The following is a 24,861-nucleotide window of genomic DNA, read 5'->3' on the forward strand; positions in this document are numbered from 1 at the left end:
TAAGATTTAAATAGAACAAATCCCCTGAGACCAAATACACAGCATTTTTTGGTACCATGAGAATAATAGAGAGGAAAGAGGAAAGAAAAATGACTGAAACGAAGTTTAAAATTGACTAGTGATAACTGGTGTCAGAAGGTCTGCTTAATCTCTTCCAGTCCACTCAGGGATCACCCTGGCCAGAAGCAACAGGTGTTTTGTTGAAAATATGGACCCTGCTGCCTTCTCAAATAACATGAGCTGTGAGGCCAAGATTAACTAGAGTTCCCCTCATTTGATGTTTTTTGCTTATTTCTTTGATAAAAATCTGATATGGAACAAGGAGGGAATTTTTTTTTATTTTTAAGATTTTCTTTTTTTGAGAGAGAGAGCATGAGCAGCGGGGTTTGGGGGGAAGGGCAGAGAGAGAGGGAGAAGCAGACTCACTGAGCAGGAAGCCTGACGTGGGGCTTGATCCCAGGACCCGGAGATCATGAACTGAGCCTAGGGCAGACACTTAACCGACTGAGCCACCCAGGCGCCCCTGGAGGGAATTTCATGACTACTCATCAAGCTCTATGCCATGAGTATATAAGTGTACTCTTTGCTGCAGGACAACCAGGAACAGGCCAAGAATGTCTCTGCATAGAATTAAAATCTGTTTTTCCTGCAACCTGTTTATAGACAGTGCATTCCTGGAAGGGGAGTATGTTCATCTTTATGTCCCCAGTATGTAAGACAGTTCTTAATATATTAATAAATAATTACTGAGTATCTTCTTGGACAAATCCATGTATCATCTGAATTTTCAATTCTCTTTCACTAGATAATTTTAGACTAGATTGTAGACTGAGGCTTCATTGCATAGTGAAAATGTCACCAATGGGGAACACAAAGCTTAGATTATTAAGCCTGACCATGAATCTAACACTGGTAAGCGCTACCATTTATTAATGAGCTGGAACTTTATGGATACACTACCTAATTCCCAAGATGGATATAACTGGCTCTACTAGCGAGGAAACCGGACTTAAGTGACTTGGCCAAAGTCAAACATCTTCCAAGTGGCCAAGTCAGGAATCAAACCTTTAGATGCCCAGCTCCAAAGCCTGCCCTCCCATCTCCACCATGGATGGAATTTCCAGCGCCTACCCTGGGAGATGGCAACTACCAGGAGGTGAGCCTCGGTCTTCAGGCCAAGTTGATGGCCTTCTCTGGCTTTGCCTGTCCCGTCATCTTAGGGCCCATTTATCTACTTCAGCACAGATATAGACAGACGCTCTATCTTACTGTATATGTATCTGTTTCTAGTGCTCTACTCAAATACATATATTCTAAAATTAAAAATGGTATCTCAAAGGTGAATTAAGCTCAATCAAATTCACAATTAATGGGGGGAGACAAAAAAATTCACAATTAATAAGGCATTTCTCCCACCATTTCTCTTTCCTAATTTGAGCAATTTAATAAGACTACCAGATTTATGAGATTCCCTACAGTGCTTTCATAGAATGGGCATTGACTGGTTATTGGCAACCTCCTGATTTCTTCTCTTTATACTTGAATTGCAAAGATTTTTTTTAAATGCAAAGTAGTATCTTAGTGGGGCTAAGACTTAGTACTAAGAAAAGAGAAAGAAAGGATGGTGTCTTTAGGAGGCAGGAAGTTCAGTGTTTATTTTGAGAGCAGAGGTGGAAATAGTTAGTTCCAATATTTTTTTTTCTTTAAATGGGATATACAGTTCAAAAGTTATAAAAAGTAAAACTCTTTTTTAACCTGAAAGTTAAATTACAGATTTTTATACTTAATTGGTATAAAATATATTACTTATAGAATAAAATATACCCATTGAATAAAATACATTATCTTTAACCTGCTCATTATGCATTACGAAGTGTTTTACAGTAAAAAGCAACAGAAATCCAGAAATGCCTGTTATAATGATGATGATTAGCCATGTATTATTTTCATACTAAAATAAAAAAATACACTAAGACCATTAATAGTTTTAGTATCTCTGGGCAATAAGTAACATTTCACTACTCTCCTTTTTTAACTTCTAGAGAAAACAAGTAACTTTATTTTTTTCAGCATTAGGTAGAAAATAATATGCATTAATGTGCATTAATGTACATTAATGAGCATTAAATAATACACAATAATATGCATTAATGCAGTAATATGCATTCATTGTTATTTCTTTTTGTATTTTTGAATATTCTGATTTTTACCAACAAACATGAGACACTTGTGTATGCACAATGTACTTACATTAACGGCATTTTAAATTGTTGCATTTTTTTCTATCTTCTATCTTTAAAAAGTGTACATTTTTTTAAGCTAAAAGATATTCTTCTTATTTTACAACAGGAAAAAATTTTTACAACATAATTCCAGTTCTAAAAATGCTGCCCTTTAGACTTTCACAAGTGTCAGGAGAAATGGGAGAGACAATGTCATAGGGTACAAATATGTGAGCCTCAGATGTGAGGAGGGAGGGATTCTGGCTGCACTCTGGGGCTCAGAGTTTGCTCTGCGGGGGAGATGCCAGTCATGTGCCTTTAAAGTACTCTTGAACAGAGAGGAGGCCTGCAGAAGAGAAACTGACCAAGTAGATCTCCCCTGCAGCTTAAGTCCAGCAGAAAAATCTATTCTTGTTTCTACACGAAGTTAAAAAGAAAAATCCTCTCCATTATGACTAGAGATGGATGAGTTTAACCTTTCAACAAGTTAGAAACTATTTCTAGGGTATGGAAAATTTAATCATTGAGACTCTCACTGCTTGCATACTTTGCACCTGCTGTGATCTTTACTCACTTCCCTGGCCACCCCCTACCTGCCTCTGTGAAGTTCAGCATTGGAATATCAAGCTAGCTGGGAATGGTGGATGTGGCAATTATATTTGTAAAAGATGGCGGCAATCACACATCCAGCCCACATGTTCTTCTGCAATATGACCTTGCTGATCCCCCACTGAGAGAAAGAGCTAATTCCCCTTGCCCTGTAACTAACAGAATGTGGTGGAGTAAGGCTGGGTGTCTTCTGAAGTGGGGTCAGATATGGTCATACAGCTTTCACCTTGTTCTCTTGGGGCACTTGCTCTGGGGAAGGCCAGCTACCATGTAAGAAGGCTGACCACTCTGAGGCCACTCTGCTGAAGAGGCCATGTGTAGGTGCTCTGGTGGACAGCTTCTGAGCCATGCTCAAGTGAGCCCAGCTTCCGAGCCATGCTCTAGAAGGTACAAGACATGTAAAGAAGACATCTGGGACCCTCCAGAGCAACCTCTTTGTCAGCTGAGGAACACTGAGTGACCAGAGTCAACCTCATGAAAAGCAGAATTGCCCAGCTGAGTCCTGACTATATCCCCAACCCACAATCTATAAGATAGAATAAAATAGTTGTCATTTTCAGCCACTAAGTTTTGGGAAGTTCACTGCACAGAAATGGTGACTGGAACAGGGTCAACTAGGAGTCACTAAATGAGAGGTAAGTGACCAAAAGCCCACAACTAGGGGAGGAGAATGGAAGAAAACTTGTAAATGGTATACACTATTTCTTTTTTTTAAAGATGTTTTTATTTTGTTTTTTTTAGTAATCTCTACATGCAGCATGGAGCTCGAACCCATGACCCCAAGCTCAAGAGTTGCATGCTCTTCTGACTGAGCCAGGCAGGTGCCCCTACACTATTTTTTATAAAACAACACACCAGGTGCCTTGACTAGGCCTTCTATTGAAAAACAACTAAAATGCTGAATATAACATTTAAAAATTATTTTAAATGTCCTGATCAGCCAGTAAGAAAGTAAAAAAAACTTTGACATAAAAGAATAAATGAAGACGAAGCCCAGAGAAATGAAGTAAGCTGAGCACCAAAATTGGCTTTGACCTTGAGGGCATTTGCAATGTTAAATGTGGTAACTGTGAGCGGTCATTTTCATAGTTTGGTGAGATACTGAAGACCAGTGAAGAAACCTGCCCAAGGTAGAAAGTCTAATGAATGACCCTCCCGCCTCAGGAAGGAGCTCTTATGGCATAGCCTCAGGGAAGGGTGCGCTAGAATGTCTGATCCCCAGAGGACAGCACAGATGATGTCATGCTGGTGCTTGGCAGGTGAGGCAGAATTAAATCTACCCTGAGAATATGAATCGGTAAGTAGCCCTCACATGGGTTTACAGCCTGAATTCATAGCACTAAGGCAGTCCAAAATAACTCACCTTTATATTAAAATAATATTAAATATAGTATATTTATATACTATAAATTTTTATATATCATAAAGTCTTTATGATAGAAAGCATTTCTTGAATAGTCTCATAATAAACACTTCATCAGGAAAATGTAATTATCCTAAACTTATATACATTTTTGACACAATCTCAGAATATAGAAAGCAAAATAGAATTACAGAGAAGGAAAGATCCATATATGTAGTGGGAGAGGTAACATATCCCTCTCTTGGTATGGGACCAAACAGACAAAAAAAAAAAAAAGAAAAGAAAAAAAGGGAAGGATACAGAAATCTGAATGAGACTCACAAGCTTAAGTTTCAGACATATTTCAAACTCCATACCCCAGAACTGTAGAACGTACACTGTTTTCAAGGATATATGGGACACTTATCATTACTGACCACATATTTTTAAAATCTCAATATTTAAAGTCATACCACAGTCCAATTAAATCAGGATCTTTAGGGGTGGGACCCAGACCCAGGTGTCACCGTTTTTTTTTTTTTTTAAGATTTTATTTATTTATTTGAGAGAGAGGGAATGAGAGATAGCACGAGAGGGAAGAGGGTCAGAGGGAGAAGCAGACTCCCCGCCAAGCAGGGAGCCCGATGTGGGACTCGATCCCGGGACTCCAGGATCATGACCTGAGCCGAAGGCAGCCGCTCAACCAACTGAGCCACCCAGGCGCCCAGGTGTCACCGTTCTTAAAGCACCCCCACCCTGCTCCATGAGAGCAACATGCACTTAAGGTTGGGAACCACTGACATACAGCATCATTTATAGCCTTCAGTGCTTGTATCAGAAAATAAGAAAGGAAGAGGGTTAATGATTTATTCTTTTTTTAAGATTTTATTTATTCATTTGAGAGAGAGTGGAGTGGGGAGGACAGAGGGAGAGGGAGAATCTTGACTGCCTGCTGAGCGGGGAGCCTGATGCAGGGCTCAATCCCAGGGTCCTGAGCTGAAGTCAGACGCTCCCACCCAAGCACCCCAGAAGGTTAATAATTTAGGGAGTCCACCTTAAGTTAGAAAAGAATGGCCAAATAAAGCCAAGAAAATTAGGAGAAAGATCAAAGAGCAAATAGCAACATAGGAAACATATTAGAGATGATCCACAGAGCTCAAGGCTTATCTTATATCTTCTAAAAATATCAGTTCTAGGTAAATTAACAACTTAAATGTGAACACCAAAACTATAAATGTTTTAGAACAGTATAGCAGTTGGGGTGCCTGGGTGGCTCAGTCGCTAAGCATCTGCCTTTGGCTCAGGTTATGATCCCAGGGTCCTGGGATCCAGCCCTGCATCGGGCTCCCTGCTCAGCTGGGAGTCCGCTTCTCCCTCTCCCACTCCCCCTGCTTGTGTTCCTTCTCTCGCTGTGTCTTTCTCTGTCAAATAAACAAATAAAATCTTGAAAAAACAAAAACAAAAACAAAAAAAACAGTACAGCAGAATACATTTATGATTTTGGTATGGGAAGAATTTTTTCAAAGAAATCACAAGCCACAAAGAAAAGGTAGATAAATTCACAACATTAAATTTAAGAAATCTCTTTATGTCAAAAGATAACCATAAAGAGAACGAAATGTCATGAATTGGGAGATATATACATATTTGCACTATATATTATTGGAATATATGAAGAATTCTTATGAATCAACAAGAAATTGACAACCCAAAAGAAAACAGACAAAAGACAGGCACAGAAGTGGAACCTGAATGCCCAATAGGTATAAAAATATGCTCAACCTCATTAATAATTAATGAGAGGCAAAGTGTAAGTACAATGAAATGTTATTTCATAACCACTAGGTTGTCAAATAAAAAAAACAAAACAAAAAGACTGACCATCACATGTTGGCAAGAATATTGGACTACGGGTAACCTTGGCTGTGGAAGGGTAAACCAGAAATGATCATTTTGGAAGACTGCTGACGCTGCCTAGTTTCCCTGAATATTCCTACATTCCAGGATCCAGCAATTCCATCACAAGGAATATATGTTAGAAAAAGTCTTGGATCAGTGAACTTGAAGATGATACAGGAATCTCCATAGAATACAGCCTGCACACCTAAAATCTGGAAACCAGCTACATAATTAACAATTGAATGGATAATTACTTTGTGACTTAAACATACAACGAAGTATTATATTCCAGTGAAAAAGAGTCACTATCACCTAGTCCATCAACCCAGATTCTTTTGTTAATTGAATGATGTAACACCCAGAAGAACTTTGTATGATTCCAATCCCTAAGACTCCCAAACTGGCAAAACCAAGAAATACATATGTATTGTTTAGGGGTATATATAAGGTGGTTAAACTCTTAAAAAGAAAAGAAAGAGAATGATTAACACAAAAGTCGTGGTTATGGAAGGGAGGGAAAAGCAATTGGGGAGGAGCCCACAGGGCCCTGTTCAGGTACTAGTAATACTCAGGGATTAATAAAACAGGTGTCTTCTTTTTATTATTTAAATGGTACATTTGTTTCATATATTCTCTATCACGTGATATAATTCACAACTGAAAAAATAAAATGCCAGGAAAATGTGTAAGACCTGAGATAGAGTTAGGGTTGAGAAAGAAATGTTATCCATTGTTAACACTCACTCTAAAGACTGCACCTGACCTAAAGCCTCGTGTTTCTTTGTGGGTGTCAGATACCACACGAGGTCATAAGTGCAGTCTATCGCTGCTGAACGGCGAGGAGAAAGTGCAGGATGGAAGGCAGATAAAGCAGTGGGAACCACTCAGAATTAAGTGGGAGGCAGAAAAGGAAAGAGCAAAGGGCTGCTGGCTACAGGCTGTGATCAAGATAAAACACACTTAGTGCTCTTAGCTGCGATTCACATCAGCCCGAGAGGGGCTCCCAGGGGGAAACATGTTTCTCACACCCCATGACAACTTGCTGACCACCTGGATGTGAGGGGTGAGCATCAGGCGAACAGCAGGCTCCCGCTGTCCACACCATGCTTTAAGAGATACCTTCAAGGCTCACCTCAAGGCTGGGAGGGCTTGCCCCCAAATCCTCCCACCTTCCCCCTCACGCTCCATGCACGCTCGGTCACTCACTGCACGTGCATCCATGAGTATACCCTCTGACCAGAACATACAGCTCTCAAGACCAGGCTCTTCCTCTTGGTCACCTAGGGAACAGCTGGGGGCTGGACGTGAGGACAAGAAACCACATTAAGTAGTTTACAGGCAATTCCTGGTACTCCATAAACTTGACGTTTCCTCAGGAAACGAGGCACTGATTGGTGGTGAGCTTGACACGTGACCTGAGTTTTGGTCTTCTTCGTCCCCTGGAGGCTGCCCTCAACCTGAGAGATTTTACCTGCCTTGGGAAGCCTACATTGTCAGGGCACATACCTCAGCCTGTGCCCTCATCCCAACCTCAAGGGTCTCTTCCTTGCCTTTTCTACATACACATGTTCTCCTGCTGCTCCACTGATTATGCCCTACTCTATTAGTTACCGACCTTTTCTAATATAGATTCAACCTCTCCCTTTCTTTTGGCTCCATCTTCGTGGCATAAAAGATCGCTCAGGTATTTCTTATGTATATAGAAACTTGCAGCCTCCACAGTCATCACCCCTCAGGTGACTTCCTCCTCTTATCACTTCTCCATCACAGCCAAGACTCTTGAGGTTGTATTTTATTCTCCTTGTCTCCACAAGTCAGGCTTCCACCCACCAGACTCCTAAAATGCCCCCTCTTACCATGTCCCTAACCACTTGCGACCTGACCTTCTTCTTCCTAGGCTGTTGGGCTACATCTTCCTCTTTCCCCACCTCACAGACATTTCTTCTCTGTGTTTTACCACCTTTTCGTCAATGTCGGGTCCCTTGGGTGCTATTCCCAGCCTCCTTCCCTCTATTCTCATTCCAAACATCCTTCCTTTATGACCTTTTTCCTCCCCAGTTTTCATTTCTTCTTCCTTAGTTTTCATTTCTTCCTAAGAGCAAATGATATTTATTTATTTATTTGAGAGAGAGAGAGAATCTCAAGCGGACTCCCTGCTGAGCACAGAGCCAGACACAGGGCTCAATCTCACGACTCCAAGATCACGACCTGAGCCAAAATCAAGAGTCAGACGCTTAACCGTTGAGCCACCCAAGAGCCCTGAGCAAATGATTTCTGATCTATAGCTCCAATATATACCTACCTGCAGTAGGTGCTTTACAGTATGAAACCTCTACTAAAATGCCCAGCATGTAATTAAATACCTAGCTCTAGCATTAAGACTGGATGTGGCATGAGTTTATTTGATACCACATTTTTCACAGAAACAAAATTTAGAAATCATTATTTGGAAAAAAAAAGAAAAAAGAAATCATTATGTGGGATATTAGGAAAATCCTAAAGTGAAGACTTTGAGAACAAAAGGTTGGCAAAATTCTTTGGCTTTGGAACCATATTATTCATAAAATAGTCTTTCTCCATAATGTGACCCATTATACATTTCAGTTTTTCTGAACTGTGAGCTACGATATAGATTAGGGGTTGGTAAACCATGGCCCACAGGGCAAATCTGGCCCACCATCTGTTTTTGTAAATAAAGTTTTATTGGAACACATATCCATACATTCACTTACATACTGCCCATGGCTGTTTTCATACTCTAACAGCAGAGCTGAGCTGTTGCAACAAAGACTGTATGGACCACAAGGCCTAAAATATTTACTCTGGCCGTTTATAGAAAAAGTGTGCTGGCCTTGATATAGAGCAATACATTTTTCACTGTTAACATATCCTTTTATTTTATTTATTATTTTTTTAAATTTTTCTTTTAAGTAGGCTCCATGCCCAATGTGGGGCTTGAACTCATGACCCTGAGATCAAGAGTCAAATGTTCTACCAATTGAGCCAGCTAGGCACCCCTTAAGATATCCCCTTAAAATGATAACTTGAGGGCGCCTGGGTGGCTCAGTCGGTTAAGCGACTGCCTTCGGCTCAGGTCATGATCCCGGAGTCCCGGGATCGAGTCCCGCATTGGGCTTCCTGCTTGGCGGGGAGTCTGTTTCTCCCTCTGACCTTCTTCCCTCTTCATGCTCTCTCTCTCTACCATTCTCTCTCTCTCAATAAATAAAAAAAAAAAAAAACTTAAAAAAATGGTAACTTGTATAAATTGTATTTTCTAAGGGTAAGGATAAATCATGGCTGTGGGACCACCCCACCCTCAATCCAGGTATGAATGCAGGCAGGTTACATGGTAACCAAGAAAGAATTTTTCTGAGACTTAGCTGAAAGAACCTCACTGATATTACAAAATATATCTCTTAAGTGGCTTAAATAACAAAAGGCAGAAAATTGTTGAGCTATCTGGTACTATCTGGCCTCCTAGGATGACTGAATGTGTGTGTGTGTGTGTGTGTGTGTGTGTGTGGAGGGGGGGTAAGTGGATACTGAAGTTTTGAGAAAAGCAATAAAATCATAAACAAATAAAATCATGGCTAAAAACATGAGGGCCCTTGCCTTGTCTGCAGGTGTTAACCTGGCCCAGGGCTTGTCTGCCCGGCGATCGTAGTCGGGAGAATCGGTGACTTCTACATACTCGTTAAACCGCAGGATCCTTCGAGCTTGTAGTTCCGCCACTGTGGGTCTCAGGCTGAGCTGCAGGTGGATAGGGAAAAAGAAGGACAAGTTCAGGAAACCATTTACAGTCTCATGGTGGCAAGCTTTCTATAGAGAACTTCAAAGTTATGGTTGAATAAGGTCACTTTCAGATATCCAAAAGAAAAAAAAAGGTAGCAGCATCTTGGGAGTTTCTAATGAGAACCAGAAAGCAGTGTGCCCTAATTCTGAGACTATAAAAACCTCCATTGTTAGATAGGTCACAGGCTTTGGCAGCCATGTGCGTTATGCTATTTTCCCCACCTTGCCTGGCACTGTCATAAAGACACCTGTCATCTCTGACACAAGGAGCACGAAGCAACACAGACACAAGAGCAATTCAGATAGAGGCTGGCTGGTTTGGAGACTGAATCATCCAGACAAATGCACTCTTAACTTCTAGAAATGAGATCTCTGTTCCTAGTATATTAAACCTTTATATTCAGAAACGCACAAAGTTATGACAAAGAGATGGTCCGGTGAAGGTTGCACTTGTAGCAGTCTTCTGTGACAGACCAGGGACCCATGCCCAGATTTGACATCACCCTTGCTTGCTGCAAAAGGTGCTGTGCAGAAAGCCGCAGGGGGCACGGAAGAGTACATTCAGTGGGCCAGGACTGCTGAAAGTAGGCTGAGACGATTAAGACACTTCTAATAGCTCGGATTCCTCCTATGGTCTTTGTCAAATTCAAATTTATAGTTCTGTTTAATCCACTCAGCCCCGTGTATTTGCTCTCCTTTCCCAAGCCCAGGAATAAGAGATTCTTGGTTCTGAGAGACTAAAGAGTCCTGGCCCCTGGCTGACAGGCGTCATCTACTCTCTTCTCCTGAGGTTCATGCTCTTGTGGCCTCTCTCGGTCTGAAGACGTCATAGGCCCAGGCTTCTGTTGTACCCATGGGGTCCATTTCCAGTACCTTTTCTATCCATATCTGTACTATGCATATAGCCGGACCATCCACTGTCTTAAGTGGTCCTCTTTGGAGGGGTTCCTCATTTGCACAGATTCAATTTAAAAAAAAAAAAAATTAAGCACTAGGACACACAAAAATGATGTTTTTGTGGTAAAAAAAAAATCCCCTTTCCTAAGCCTCAGTTTCCTCTTGAGTAAAATCAGAGGCTGAACTAGGTCAATAGTCAAGTCCTTCAAGGACCCTTAGAAGGCCTGGGTCTACACTCTGAGTTCACTTGAGCTGGAGTATGGCAACCGTGGCTCCTTCTAGCTTCATAAAGCCCTGGTAGGCAATGGACAGAGGGAGGAACGATCTAAGTGGTTCTCTTCTGCTCTCAGTTGTTGTCCCGTCTCTACTGCTAGCTTCTTACTGCTTCTCTGGGGCAGGTGGCGCTAAGGAGGTAGAGACACCAAGGCCTCTATGAAGTGCCCAAAAGGCCAGTGACCAGAGACCACATGGGTCAGAAATTCTTCCTCCTGTCTTGCCCTTTAGGACTGTGCTATTCGTGCTATGGAATGTCCTGCATCTATGGCAGAGAGCTCTGTAGAGTGGAGGCCAGTGGGAATCAGGGTTCAGCCGTCAGGGCTCACGGCGGGCTCTGTTGCCTCCTGGAGGGTCTCAACTGGATGGAGAAAAGATTATTATGTATGGCAGGGGTGAGCCTGAAACAATGAGGAGGGGCTACTGCTTATCTGTAGCTGGTAACTTAACAGCCACTGAATGTTAGAAGAGCCATCTCTAGCAATTCAGTTTATAGAATCTTTTTCAGGTTGATCATTACCTGTCATTTAGGGTCTTTGAAAAAAAAAAGAGAGATGAATTAAGGATCTCTTTCCCTAAAAATCAAAACCGAAAACTCTCAAAATACAATCTCCAACTTTTCCATGGGAACATTGTTTCTTCTCCCTGCCTTAGAATGCTTTGGCTGTGGACTCCCCAGCCAGCCCAAATAAATGTGGGTCAGGTCACACACTTCCCCGCAGATGTCATATTTTACTCACCCTGCCTTATCCAAGTGTGAAAGGTCTATCTGAAGAATTACTGAATACAGATTTATAATGAAATATCATGAAATATAAACTCTGATAGTGCTTAATTTTTCCTAAGACTATTACTACCACTTCCAGAAAAGAGTGATGGCCCAGGTATCAGATCTATATTTTCATGAATGGGTGGAAACAACTCTGAGTCTTGGAGGTAAGCCACTTGTCAATGTGGGTAGCACCGTGGCAGGCAACTTGGGTGATCAAGTTCATGTAATAAATTACTGACCCAGTGCACATGGAATAGTGGCAGGTCTCCAATTTCATATTTACCGACTATTTCCAAGACTGCACAGAAAACGTGAGCATTTTTAAAAACTATATATTGAAATGTTAATAATGGTTATCTCTGAATAAAAGACATTTGTGTGATTTTTCTCTTTTTTGTTCCTTTCTGCACTTAAAAAAATTCACATAGATTATATGTTATTTTCATAATCAGTAAATGTAATTTAAAACTTCTGATTGTTAGCTTTTCAAAATTAGCATAGCATGCAATTGTAAATATAAACATAACTCATATCGTATACATTACATTGATTTTAATGTCTATGATTGGTTATTGGCTAATAGGAATAAGTATTCCTCAATGTTAGATTTAAAGGCAGACAGCTGATTTGCATTTAAATAATGAAGTAGATCTCAAAACACACATGCTCATTAACAGTCATAGTTTCATCACCTTTCTGCTGAGTCTGCGCTTAAGTTCCATTTTTGCTTCTTGTTCTTCTTCTTCATTCTTTTCTGTTTATTAATGGAGATGGGAGAGGAAAGGCATGAAGACTTAGTTACTATAAATGATTTTATAATCAGAAAAGTAGATCAGGCCACAATTATTTGACTTAGTGACCAAACATTCCAACATCTTTAAAAAGTTGTCAAAAGGTTTTGCAGAAAGATCGATCATTAATTTATATACACATTACTTTTTCTCCTTATGGGATTGGTTTCTTTACTAATTGTAAGCCTTTTAGCTTCCTGACTTCATATTCCATTCTGAAAAAAATTACAGGAGTGCCCACACTCTGGTGAAAATCTTTCATTGCTGAACATCTCTTGGGCTTATAAGCACAATTTATCAGAATCCAGATAAACATTTATTTCTGGATCTGGCCTTCACATGAAAATCTGAGACATATCAAAAGAGCAAATTAGAACCATCTGATGCATGTCTGAGTTGATTTCCATTCAAATCCAACCAAAATACTTGATTTGTCTGCTTTGGTTTCCACAGAAGCAAAATGCAGTCATTTCTTTGGACTCTGCCTTCAAACCAGAATGTTCTGAATGGGGTTATTATGGTGTACTGTTGATGGGGATGATTTATTTTCTTGTGACTTTGACTTTCCAAAGTCTTCTGTTTCTCTAGGGCTTCACCAAATGGTACAATTTAATGGCCAATTTAACGAATGCTGTCCAATGGATGGGATAAAGAGAAAAATGACCAGAAATTTTAAAGAAATAAACATCCCCTTCAGGTTTTAATGGTTGCTTATTTGATGAACTTCTCTCTGTTGCTTCCAGCAGCCCATCATTTGTTCAATAAGTGAGCACAGGTTTTACTTCTTGGACACCAATGCTTACAAAAGATTATCTTTTATGTGCCTGGGTGGCTGAGTTGGTTATGCAACTGCCTTCGGCTCAGGTCATGATCCCTGAGTCCCGGGATCGAGTCCCGCACCGGGCTCCCTGCTCGGCAGGGAGTCTGCTTTTCCCTCTGCCCCTATCCCCTCTTGTGCTTTCTCTTTCTCTCAAATAAACAAATAAAAAAAAATAAAATCTTAAAAAAAAAAGATTATCTTTTAGAAGCTGCTGTTATGAATTCTACTGAAGGAACATCACATGATACAAAGGCTCAACCGAAAGGTTAAAAAAGAAGAGTTTCCTCTATGAAAAGGTAAATTTATTTTTAAAATTCAAATAGACTTCTTACCACTAAGATTGTTTTTATCACGGATAAAATATCAATATTCGATATTTGTACCAACTGTATTTGTTAACTGAACATGCTAAATTCTCTATTAATTTTCCTTATCTGGACAGGGAAAAGTTTCAACATTCTTCCAAAATACTAATTTTAATTCATAAGAAAGAGGATGATCTGTCTGGTTATTTAGACAAAGAATAAGCATAAACTGAAATCACGCTTCAAAGATAAGAAAAAACCAATGAATACACTGAGTAAAGTGCCGTGTGTCAAACAAATTTTGTTATAATTCAGGTTTCTTCCTATGAAAACACTGTAGGTTTTTCTAATTGCTTCACAAAATATATGTCCTTTGGTATTCTTAAAATACATCCTTAGGGTCAAATATTTACTTTACATGATTTGGATAAGGCATGTAGGTTATAAATTATACATAATAGACAAGAGCCAAACTTGTGGTTCATGTGATTCAAACTAAGGCTTTACAAGGTCGCCTATGATGATATTACTAATAAAAGGGAAAATAAAATCCTCAAACCATTTTAGTCAATTCCTCCTATACAGTGACTGTGCTGTATTTTTAAAGGTACTTTTTGGGGCACCTGGGTGGCTCAGTCATTAAGCGTCTGCCTTCGGCTCAGGTCATGATCCCAGAGTCCTGGGATCGAGTCCCACATCGGGCTCCCTGCTCAGCCGGAAGCCTGCTTCTCCCTCTCCCACTCCCCCTGCTTGTGTTCCCTCTCTCACTGTCTCTTTCTGTCAAATAAATAAATAAAATCTTTTAATAAAAAAAAGGTACTTTTCAAAGAAAAGTGGGTATCAAATATGACTCAAAGCCAACAAATGCTTTAATTTTCACAAGGGACTATTTGATAATTTCATCTTATTAAGCATAGTGTACACTGGGCGACAGCATGTTACCTATTCAAAAAAAAGAAGGGCCAACTGCAGTTGAGGGAGTTCAATAAACAGGATTTTACCACTTGGGAATTCTTTTTAACATCAGGAGCTGACCTCCTTACATATTTCCATATTTGAAATTGTGGCTTTTAAAGAAGTTCAAGAAAGTGAGAGGTGGAGGGAAGTCAGCATGACTGTTGTTCTGCATTTTTTTTATATACTTGTAAAATCTCTTACAAAGAATCAAGGTTAAATCTTAGTTTAAAAAATTCACTGAGTTTTTTAAATGTTTCCTTCGTTTGCTTATTAGAGGGCCAATTATAAAGGAGGATGTAAACCTTCCTGGTCCCTTTAAACAGACTGGAGGGATATTCGTGAAGGAAATGACGTAGCTCATTGACAAATCTTGCCTTCAGTAACTCCTCAGAGCAGGGCTTGGTGGGGAGGAAGGGTATTCTAGAACAGCCACAGGAAGTGTTTGCCATCACACACGAACAATACATGTGGTTTAACAGCCGTGGGCACTGCAGGAAACCTGCCCAGCTAGCAAGTGTTGCCCACAGCGTTTTATGGATGAGCTAAAAAGGAGAAGACAGAAAAGCACCAAAACATCAGCACCTGGAATATTATAGTCTTGACTCGTCCATCTGGATACAGTAGGCTAAAAAAAGCCAACTATTTTTTTGTGGGTTTGTTTCTCTTTTTGCTGATTTAACATGTTTTTCTATAAGGGTGTTTTTAACAAGTGAAAATGCATTTACAAATCTACTTTGAAATCCATCAAAAAATAACACGGATCAATGGAAGGACAGATACATGATAAAGCAAGATGTGATAAAATGTAAAAAAAAGATGTGATAAGTTGTTAATGGTAGAATATAAATAGTACATATATGGGTGTCTACTGTAAAATTCTTTCAGCTTTTCTCTATATTCAAAAAAATTTCATAATAAAACGTTGGGAAAAAATACACGCAGCACTTAATGACCTGATACATTTTTTTCTCTATAGAATATAGAGATGGAATTACAGTCACAACTAAATAGATCTGTAACTTCTATCCCTGTGCTATAAAAGGTATTCCATGAACATCTCTTTTCCCGATAGGCAAACATTGACCTTTCAAGCACCAAAACTTACCTTCTACCTTTAACAATATTAAGGAGTCAGTTCTAAAATGTACAACTAAATGTAACTTTATATGTTCTTTTAAAAAGCCTCAATTCCGTAAAATAGGAAAGCGATGGAGTAAGGTGGACAGTGCGAATGAAACACTAAGAAATAAAATGTGCCCTGTGGTCTCCAGTGAAAGCGATCAGCACTGACTGACACCTGGCTCATGTTTATTAAACCAATGATGAGCTCGGAGTTGACAACTGCTGAATGAGTTTATGCTGTGAATGAGTTCCCTTGTCTGTCAAGACAAGACGACCTAGTTAAAATAAGTGTCCTTAAAAAAAACCACACAAACACACCATGTCACACACAGACTTTTCTTTAAAGAGTCAGTCATATTGCTTTTGAACAAAAGCCGGAGATGAAATACACGAACAAAAAAGAGCAATCTATGTGGAAGAACCCAGAGGCAAACAGAGGCTGAATAAAGTATTGTAAGCTATGCCGCTGAGTTCCCTGGGATTGCTCAGTGGAATGCTCTGGATGACCTCCACCAGTTCTCTTTTCTGCTTCCCTTGGCTATACAATATTATGTCAGGAGATCATAAGCCAGTTATCAGCCTCTCCAGACTGGAAATGTGTCTTTTGTTTCCAGAATAAGCATAGTTAGATAAACTAAGAAGGAAGTAAGAAAAGGGCTGGAGTCAAATCTGAAGTTGACTTTGGCGTTTCCCTCTTCCCTGAACCTCCAGGAAAATGGGGCATAGAAGCCAAGACAGCACTTAAGATCAACGTGTGATAAATTTCTACATCTATGAAACAGTTCCTCAAATAACCAAACACCAGTGTGGTTTGGCACTATTTGTCTCTCAGAAGCAGTAAAGAATTACCCAGAATCTGCTCTTCCTTTTTTTTCTAGGTATTGCATTAGGTATCCAATAAGACATAATCTTTGTGTGTTAGGAGCTTATGGTCTGCACTTGAGCTTACCTAAAATATAATTCAACAAATATTTTCCAGGAACCTATTGTCAAAAGCCATGAGCTTTTTTGGTTTTGTGTCGTTGTCAAAATTAGCTGCTGCTTTCATCCTTCCTCAGAACGCTAAAACACAACTTTCTTTTCTTTTCTCGTCATGACTTTTTCCATCTCCATACTGGCTCTTCTACCCACTGATGGTCACTTCAGTCCTTCTTTGGGTTCTACTCCAGTCTTTGGTCACAAAGAGCCAGACAAGAACATTCCAAGGAAAGAATCCCATAGACCAGCAATTCTCCTGGTTGGGTTGTCTTAGTAAGAGTAACGATTATTATTATTTTTTTTTAATAATTTATCAAGGTTTTTTTATTGTTATGTTAATCACCATATATTACATCATTAGTTTTTGGTGCAGTGTTCCATGATTCATTGTTTGTTCATAACACCCAGTGCTCCATGCAGAACGTGCCCTCCTCAATACCCATCACCAGGCTAACCCATCCCCCTACCCCCCTCCCCTCTAGAACCCTCAGTTTGTTTTTCAGAGTCCATCATCTCTCATGGTTCGTCTCCCCCTCTGACATACTCCCCTTTTCTTCCTCTCCTGTTATCTTCTTCTTTTTCTTTTTTCTTAAAATATGTTGCGTTATTTGTTTCAGAAGTACAGATCTGTGATTCAACAGTCTTGCACAATTCACAGCGCTCACCGTAGCACATACCCTCCCCAATGTCTATCACCCAGCCACCCCATCCCTCCCACCCCCAACCACTCCAGTAACACTCAGTTTCTTTCCTGAGATTAAGAATTCCTCATATCAGTGAGGTCATGTGATACATGTCTTTCTCTGATTGACTTATTTCACTCAGCATAACACCCTCCAGTTCCATCCACGTCGTTGCAGAGTAACGATTATTTAATGGCATGTTTATAGTATAAACATGCCGTTAAAATCTTTCGTTCCTTCGGGAAAGAAAACAACTCAGACTGAAGAGTGGGGATCATCCAGACAAGTCAACTTGACTCTAAACGCCTGATTGAGAAAGATTTCCCACATGCCAGTGCCTTCTTACTATTGTATCCGGAGCTCTGCCCATCCCCGCTCTTTGATATTTCACACAATAAAAAGCTCTTTTGAAACCAGGTTAATAATATATAAAACTGCAGCTAGGCTCAATTTAAAAATATCCATTACTTAACTCACTGTGGTTGGTAACCACACTGATATACTATATAACGTCAAACCGCGTCTATTAGTTTTATAGCTTTAACATACAAACTCCAATAAAGTTCTACTGGACTAGTAAGTAAGAAGTAAAGTCAAAGAAAACAGAGGGGAAAATAGAATGGGAAAATAAAGTAGGAAAATGAATGGAGAACTCCTTAAGTGCCGAGAAATTATAAATAACTCAAGAGGGAAACAGAGTTATCATAACAAAGGAAAATGAAAAGGACTCAAAAATTTCTTTCACCATAATTCTGTTTTAAATTGAGTCATTTGTTAAACCTGGCAACAAACTGTATTATTAATAATAATATAGGAATGTTTGATTTATTTCCTTGTGGATTCTTTGGCCTTTTCTTTGACATTTATTTGCAAGCAGACTAGAGCATTTTCTTCTATTTAATATCTGGGTAAAAGAATACATGGAATATATTTCATCTCTCTTAAAAACAACTGTCATAACCGTGACTCTGGTCTGGGGGCTACCAGGCTCAAAACCATAAAACAAAATATGAACTTCAAGAAATTGTTTTTTAAATTATATAAAAATGTGATCTAAATGGGCCATTTCAATCATTTGTGAATAACAAATATATCAAGGTTTCCTACTGATAAATAGATTGCCTCTAAAGGGAGCTTGTTAATGGTTACACAAGGAATCACTGTAAAATGTAAGACACTCACGTTTTAGGATATTTCTTTGCTCTAATTCTTCAGTCGTGGGCCTCTGGCTAAGTCTCCTATGATGACAAAAAGGATATACCGCAGGTTACAAACAAGGCCTCCTTGGTGGGAGATGCAAAATAAAATAACAAAGACACAAAGCTTTATTTTTTTCCTGTTTTGAGAAACACAAATCCATTTTAAACCTACAAAATAGGTTACCATCCTTTCTGTTAGTTTGGAGACTAAAGATTGTGGTTGAGACCGCTACGTACTCCCCCTTATCCATTCTTCCGTCTTCCTTTTAGATCTAGAACCTCCTGAGATCTAGCTGTGGCTCCCAACTACAGACTTCTGCCTGCCTAGCAGCAAGGTGTGGCCATGTGGCCGAGTCCCTGCGATGGGATGTGAGCGGGGTGGTTATTTGTAACATTTGCCTTTTACCCTTAAAATGACTGAGTGTGTCTTCCCTTTTCTCGTTCCTTCCCCCATGGGCTAGAACTTAAACATGGTCACGTAAGCCAGCTTGGATCATGCAGATGAGAATATCCACAGAGCAACAGGACAGAATCTGGGTGCCCAGTGACTGCAAGGAATAGAGCTCGCCATCCACCATGGACTGCCCACCTACCTTTGGACTGTTATGTGAAAAGGAAATAAACACGTGACAGCGTCTTATTTGGACCACTGCACTTTTTGGTCTCCGTTAGAACAGTTTCCCTATCCCCCAATTAATACACAGATCATTAGAATCTAGGAAAGTTTTCTGCATGAGAGTTCATACTAACTCAAAAGATGCTTGATCTACACTGCACAGAGTTTCAAGTGAAATACTGCTTTTGAGGGGCGCCTGGGTGGCTCAGTCGTTGAGCGTCTGCCTTCGGCTCAGGTCATGGTCCCAGGGTCCTGGGATCGAGCCCGCATCGGGCTCCCTGCTCTGCGGGAAGCCTGCTTCTCCCTCTCCCTCTCCCCCTGCTTGTGTTCCCTCTCTCGCTGTGTCTCTCTCTGTCAAATAAATAAATAAAATCTTAAAAAAAAAAAAAAAAAGAAATACTGTTTTTGTGACCGCAAATGGATTTATATTACACATAGAGTTATCTTAAGATACATGGGCCCTTTCCATCTGCCTTCAAGAAAAGCCAGGCTCAGGGCGCCTGGGTGGCTCAGTCGTTAAGTGTCTGCCTTCGGCTCAGGTCATGATCCCAGGGTCCTGGGATCGAGCCCCGCATCGGGCTCCCTGCTCAGCCGGAAGCCTGCTTCTCCCTCTCCCACTCCCCCTGCTTGTGTTCCCTCTCTCGCTGTGTCCCCCTCTGTCAAATAAATAAATAAACTCTTAAAAAGGAAAAGAAAACAAAAGCTAGGCTCATTTGTGATTAGTAGCTAACTATATGTACACAAACGCTGAATGACCTAACCTTTATAACTTTGTTCTTGGTCTTGCTTATAGTGTTAATTTGCTGTTAATCACAGATTTGTTGTAAAATGCCTTCTGGATGTAGGAGGAGTTTGTGCAAAGTAAACATATATATGAAGGTAATCTTAATATAAGATACTCTCAATTCTAATGTTATGCCTGTGGCAGAAATGGAGTGAAGAACTGAAATCAACGATATTTTAAATACCTCATTAAAATTTTTGTTCAAGTTTAATCTTCATCAGAGCCACCTTGAAAGTGATTTACAAAACTGAGCCTACAGTGCAGAAGAACCCAGGGAGCTACTATGCTGGCCAGATGAGGTGCCACCCACGTACCCATGTACCCTGTTACGTATCTACACCGTCTCAACCACCAGAGTCATCCTCCTTCTTTTGTTGATGAAGCTCCTCCTTCAGGAATGCCCTCCTCTCTTTCTCCACCTCCTGAAGTCTTACAAATGACTAAAATAGTAACCTGCCAGGTGGGCATTTGACCTGTCCCGCGAGTGAGTTTTAAACTCCCGGTTGTCTGCCCTCCGCAGTGGTCACACACAGATCACACGGCTCTGAGAACACTATGACACAAGTGATAGTATAGATAAGGCAATAATCAGAGCTCTCAGTAGTTCATACTTTTAAAGTCCCAGGCACTGTGCAAGGTGCTTAATTTACATTATCATGGATCCTCAAAATAATTCGGCAAGGAGTAGCCAGTTCCCATTTTACAAACAAGGAAATGAGAGATTAATTCACTTGCTCGAGACAAAGTACTTAGCAAATATGTTTAGAGTGCAGTCTCATACCTAGTTCTCTTGACCTACATGCTTGTGCTTTTCATCGACCTCACCATGCAGTATCTCTGTCTCTTCCACTACACATCGAGTCCCCCAAGGTAGGGACTATGGGTGATTTATCTTTGAATGACAGTGACCAGATAGATGTATGGTGTTTGTAGAAAAACAATTCTGTAAAATTTACATATTTTGAACACTAAAAACTCTACTCAAACAAAATTTTTTATGGATATGGTTCATGTGTACACTTACAGAGGCTCTCAAACTTTGGGGGGCTGGAGTAGACTCCTTACATAAAACAGAAGAGGCTGTTCATGGCTGAGCCTGGGGCGAAGGAGCACCTCCCATCCCACCGCAAACACACCCATACCACCCCAGGTCGCCCCACAGAAGCCCGAGCATCGCCTCCAAGAAATCCTTGATAGGGCAGTCAGAAAACCACTGCCCTATGCTTAGTTCACCATGTCAACTTCTCCCAACGTCCTTCATCAGTCCCCTGTTTTCAAGCATTTGGTTTAATTTGCCACTGCTCTAAATAGCCTTGAAATAAACCTCCTTGTAAAGTGTACAGGTTGTTTTCCTTTTGGATTATTCCCTTCTTGTATCGTCTCTCAAATGGAATGACCACGTAAAGAAAGAGACTGCTTTACGATTCCTTTTTTTCATATTGTTAAGTTGCTCTTCAGAAATACTGAACAAAGGTGCCAATATGGGGTTTAATTTTAAAAAATGTTTTAGCTGTTTAAGCGATATATAATGATTTAAATTACTAATAAAAATATTTAATTTTGAGGTTAAGTGCTTGCTACGATCCAGGCACTCAAGTGCTTTAGTGCAGCATCTCATTTCCCCACCACAAGCCACTGCTTGGCCCCATCTGTCAAACAGAGAAGAGCCTCTGGAACTGCACCCCCCAGGCCAACCCTGCAGATCCAACACAGTCACAGAAGTCTTCCATTTCCAAGCAAGAAGAGGGATTTCTTCCAGTTCCAAATCCTGCCCTGGGATCCCAGACGGCCCCCTTCTCCCAACTGATGCACTCTGTTGTTTACGCAGAGTGAGAGAAGTCAGCAAAATAGATAATGCTATTAAATATGCTTAAATTGATCATCAAACAATGGCACTCACTTCTATTAAAACTGCCAGTTCAATGGACTTCCAAAGTCGCTGGTGGCCAAAGCAGAAACCCTACAATGGCTGGAGGCAGAATGTGAAATCAGATAACAATTTGTTTGAAGTTAAAAGGGGAAGGTCATGATAGGGGGGCTACAGTTACCTGACTTGGATGGCCATTGTAGCTAGCTCCCTATTTCTATAGTCTCAGGGCCCACAGGGCAGAACCTCATGGCAGTCAGAGGAATGCCAGAGAGTCCACGGATTAGGCCAGGAGTTGGGCAAACTATGACCTACAGACCAAATCTGGCCTGCTGCTTATTTTGGTGAATAAAGTTTTATTGGAACATGACCACACCCATTTGTCTACGTAACGTTTATGGCTGCTTTCATTTAACAGCACAGTGGTGTAGCTGCAATAACAACACCTCCTGACTGGTCCTTAATAGAAAAAGTTTTTCGACACTTGGCTCAGGCTTTGACTGGCTGGACCCAAGGGCGAGTTCTTTGAGTGGTTCACCATCCAGGACCAACTTTAGAAAACCACACAGGCCAGGTGTGCCCTTACCCAAGGAATTCACACGATCTCAGCTGGGTAGGACACCACAGGTGGGAGAAAAGTATGAATTGGTCAGTGCTGTATGAACGTTTCAGCCATTACCTGACGAGCTTGGTTCCAATTTGCTGTCGGATCTCCTGCCTCTCCTCTTCAGATGTGCGCTGCAAGATGTTTTTGTCCTCTAGTTCCTTCTTTGATGGTCTGTTGCCAAGTTTGATAGCAAGAGTATCCCTTCGTCGTATTTTACTTGCCAAAGCACCTGAGGATTGGTAAAGGCAGAAACGCAGAGGAAGAGGCTTTGAGCAAGCAGCACTCAGGTTACACAGAGCATGGACTTTAAACAGAGTCCAGACAAAATTCTTTATCCAATGCAAGAGTGGAATTTTAATTAACCTCAGGGAAAAAAAAAAAAAAGTTCTGAGTTGGATGTAGTTCATTTTGAAAACCTGAAGAACTATTTTTAAAAATGTCCTGAAAAATGTTGGGGCACCATGAAAAAACTTGCAAATATCACCTCATCATTTGGAAAGTGATTTTGAAGTTTATTTTGCTGAGACGGCGTATCATGGAAATTACAGATTGTGTAACACTTTCCTTTCTAAGTCTTAAAAACACAGCTCCTTTATATATACTGTACAGTTAGTTCTTGTCTTCCCCTTTCCTCCACTCAAAAATCACACTGGAAGAAGTTTATCTATGGTAGCAATATTTTAATCCTTAATTACCAAGAATCCTCAATGAAGGATACTTAATACCAGGTGGATGATAATGATTTTGTCATTGTTTTTCAGTACAAACTAAAAGGAACTTGACAAACTGATGTTTCATCGTTAATAACTTTTCATAATGTATAAATTCAATTCCATAGTGAATTACTCCTAAGTCATGATGCTTAGAAGTTTTTTTTTTTTTTTTAGAGCACTTTCCAGTTCCCTAAGTTATATATAAACAGTTGGCTTAATCTACCGTATCACTCCTTCCTAAAAGGCATCCTATCTCACCTATGTGGAAGAATGATTTTTTTTCTATTCTTCAAAGGTATTTGTCTTTCTCAACTCATTCTTCCCTCCCCTCTCTTTAAACCCTGGTATAAAAGTGAGTGGAAGTCTCAAACATCTCCAATTAAGTAATCCAGTGAATCCGAGTTTATGCTCTTTATTCAAGAAAGATCTCAGCAGGGCACCTGGGTGGCTCAGTCGGTTAAGCACCTGCCTTCGGCTCAGGTCATGATCCCGGGGTCCTGGGATTGAGCCCCGCATTGGTCTCCCTGCTCCTCGGGGAGCCTGCTTCTCCCTCTCCCTCTGCCTCCCTCTCTCTCTTTCTCTGTCTCTCATGAATAAATAAATAAAATCTAAAAAAAAAAAAAAAGAGAGAGAAAGAGAAAGATCTCAGAGTGGAAGGGCCATCTCTGATCATTCTGAAAACACCTCTGTCATTAGAAAGCTCTGATTCCTTGTACAAATACAAATGTGCATATCTTCCTCACAGACAAAGGCCTGACCCCCTGGCCCTTGTGGAACCATTTTCTGGAAAGGCCTGTCATCAAAAGCTAAACCTTAGAACACACACAGTTCTAATTTGAGAAAAGAATGTGAGGGGAAAGAAAACATCAGCTCTCTGAACACCAATGGCTTTTGTCATCTACAAAACGCACCTGCTTCTGTCCGCCATCCACTTTCCTCCCCACCTCTTGAAAAAAGTCTTACTTTCTCCACTGCCCTCCTCCTCCTCTTCATCATCGTCATCATCAGTGTACAAGACAGGCCCATCAGAGTCCGAGTCATTGGCCTGGTCCTCCCTTTGGCCTTCGTCCTCAGGGGCACTGAAGGATTCTGAAGATTCTCCCGTCAGCCCAGAAGTCGGTAGCTGAGGTACTACCTTTCCCGGCTCATCTTTGGTTGTAAAACTATTAAAGGCACAAGAACACAGGGGTGGAGTGAAGCTCAGAGCAACCCTCAGGGACAACACCAACACCATGAGAAGGAGCCCGAGATTCATGAGCATCTTTCAAGTTGGCGAAAGGAGAAAGCAATCATAGGCAGCTAGGCATGGTGAAATGGAACAGGAGTATACAGTATGACTTGATTCTCAAGGTTTTTGATTCTTCCTCTATAAAATGAAAAGGAATGACTAGATGATGCCTGATATATTTAGTACATGAACATGGTAAAACTACAGTTTGCAAATTGATTTTCCCACAGCCATGGGGCCTCAGTGGAAAAAACAGTGAACTAGAAGTTTCCGGATATTTGACTTTGTCTATCTTTATTCTGTACCTGTAACTCCTACTTATCCTTCAAGCCTAAGCTAAAGCCGTAGCTTCTTCAGGAATCTTTGAGTGGCCTTCCATCTAGAT

At 40.5% G+C, this 24,861-nt stretch overlaps 1 protein-coding gene across 3 annotated transcripts in view; it reads right to left on the bottom strand.

Annotated features, from left to right (window-relative positions):
* PHACTR2 (phosphatase and actin regulator 2) overlaps nucleotides 1-24,861 on the bottom strand; it is a 259,522-nt gene that overhangs the window by 20,679 nt on the left and 213,982 nt on the right. For all 3 annotated transcript variants that reach the window (XM_028121359.2, XM_028121358.2, XM_028121361.2), the window contains exons 6-10: nucleotides 24,212-24,411; nucleotides 22,608-22,764; nucleotides 18,645-18,700; nucleotides 12,499-12,560; nucleotides 9,685-9,822 (exon numbers count right to left, since the gene is read on the bottom strand). In XM_028121359.2, coding sequence (XP_027977160.1) covers nucleotides 9,685-9,822; nucleotides 12,499-12,560; nucleotides 18,645-18,700; nucleotides 22,608-22,764; nucleotides 24,212-24,411 — 613 coding nt within the window. The remainder of the gene's footprint in view (nucleotides 1-9,684; nucleotides 9,823-12,498; nucleotides 12,561-18,644; nucleotides 18,701-22,607; nucleotides 22,765-24,211; nucleotides 24,412-24,861) is intronic.

This window comes from Eumetopias jubatus, unplaced genomic scaffold (genome assembly GCF_037043125.1).
Source record: "Eumetopias jubatus isolate StellerSeaLion01/CBP00866 unplaced genomic scaffold, mEumJub1_p1.0 scaffold_6, whole genome shotgun sequence".
In the NCBI taxonomy this organism is placed as follows: Eukaryota; Metazoa; Chordata; class Mammalia; order Carnivora; family Otariidae; genus Eumetopias; species Eumetopias jubatus.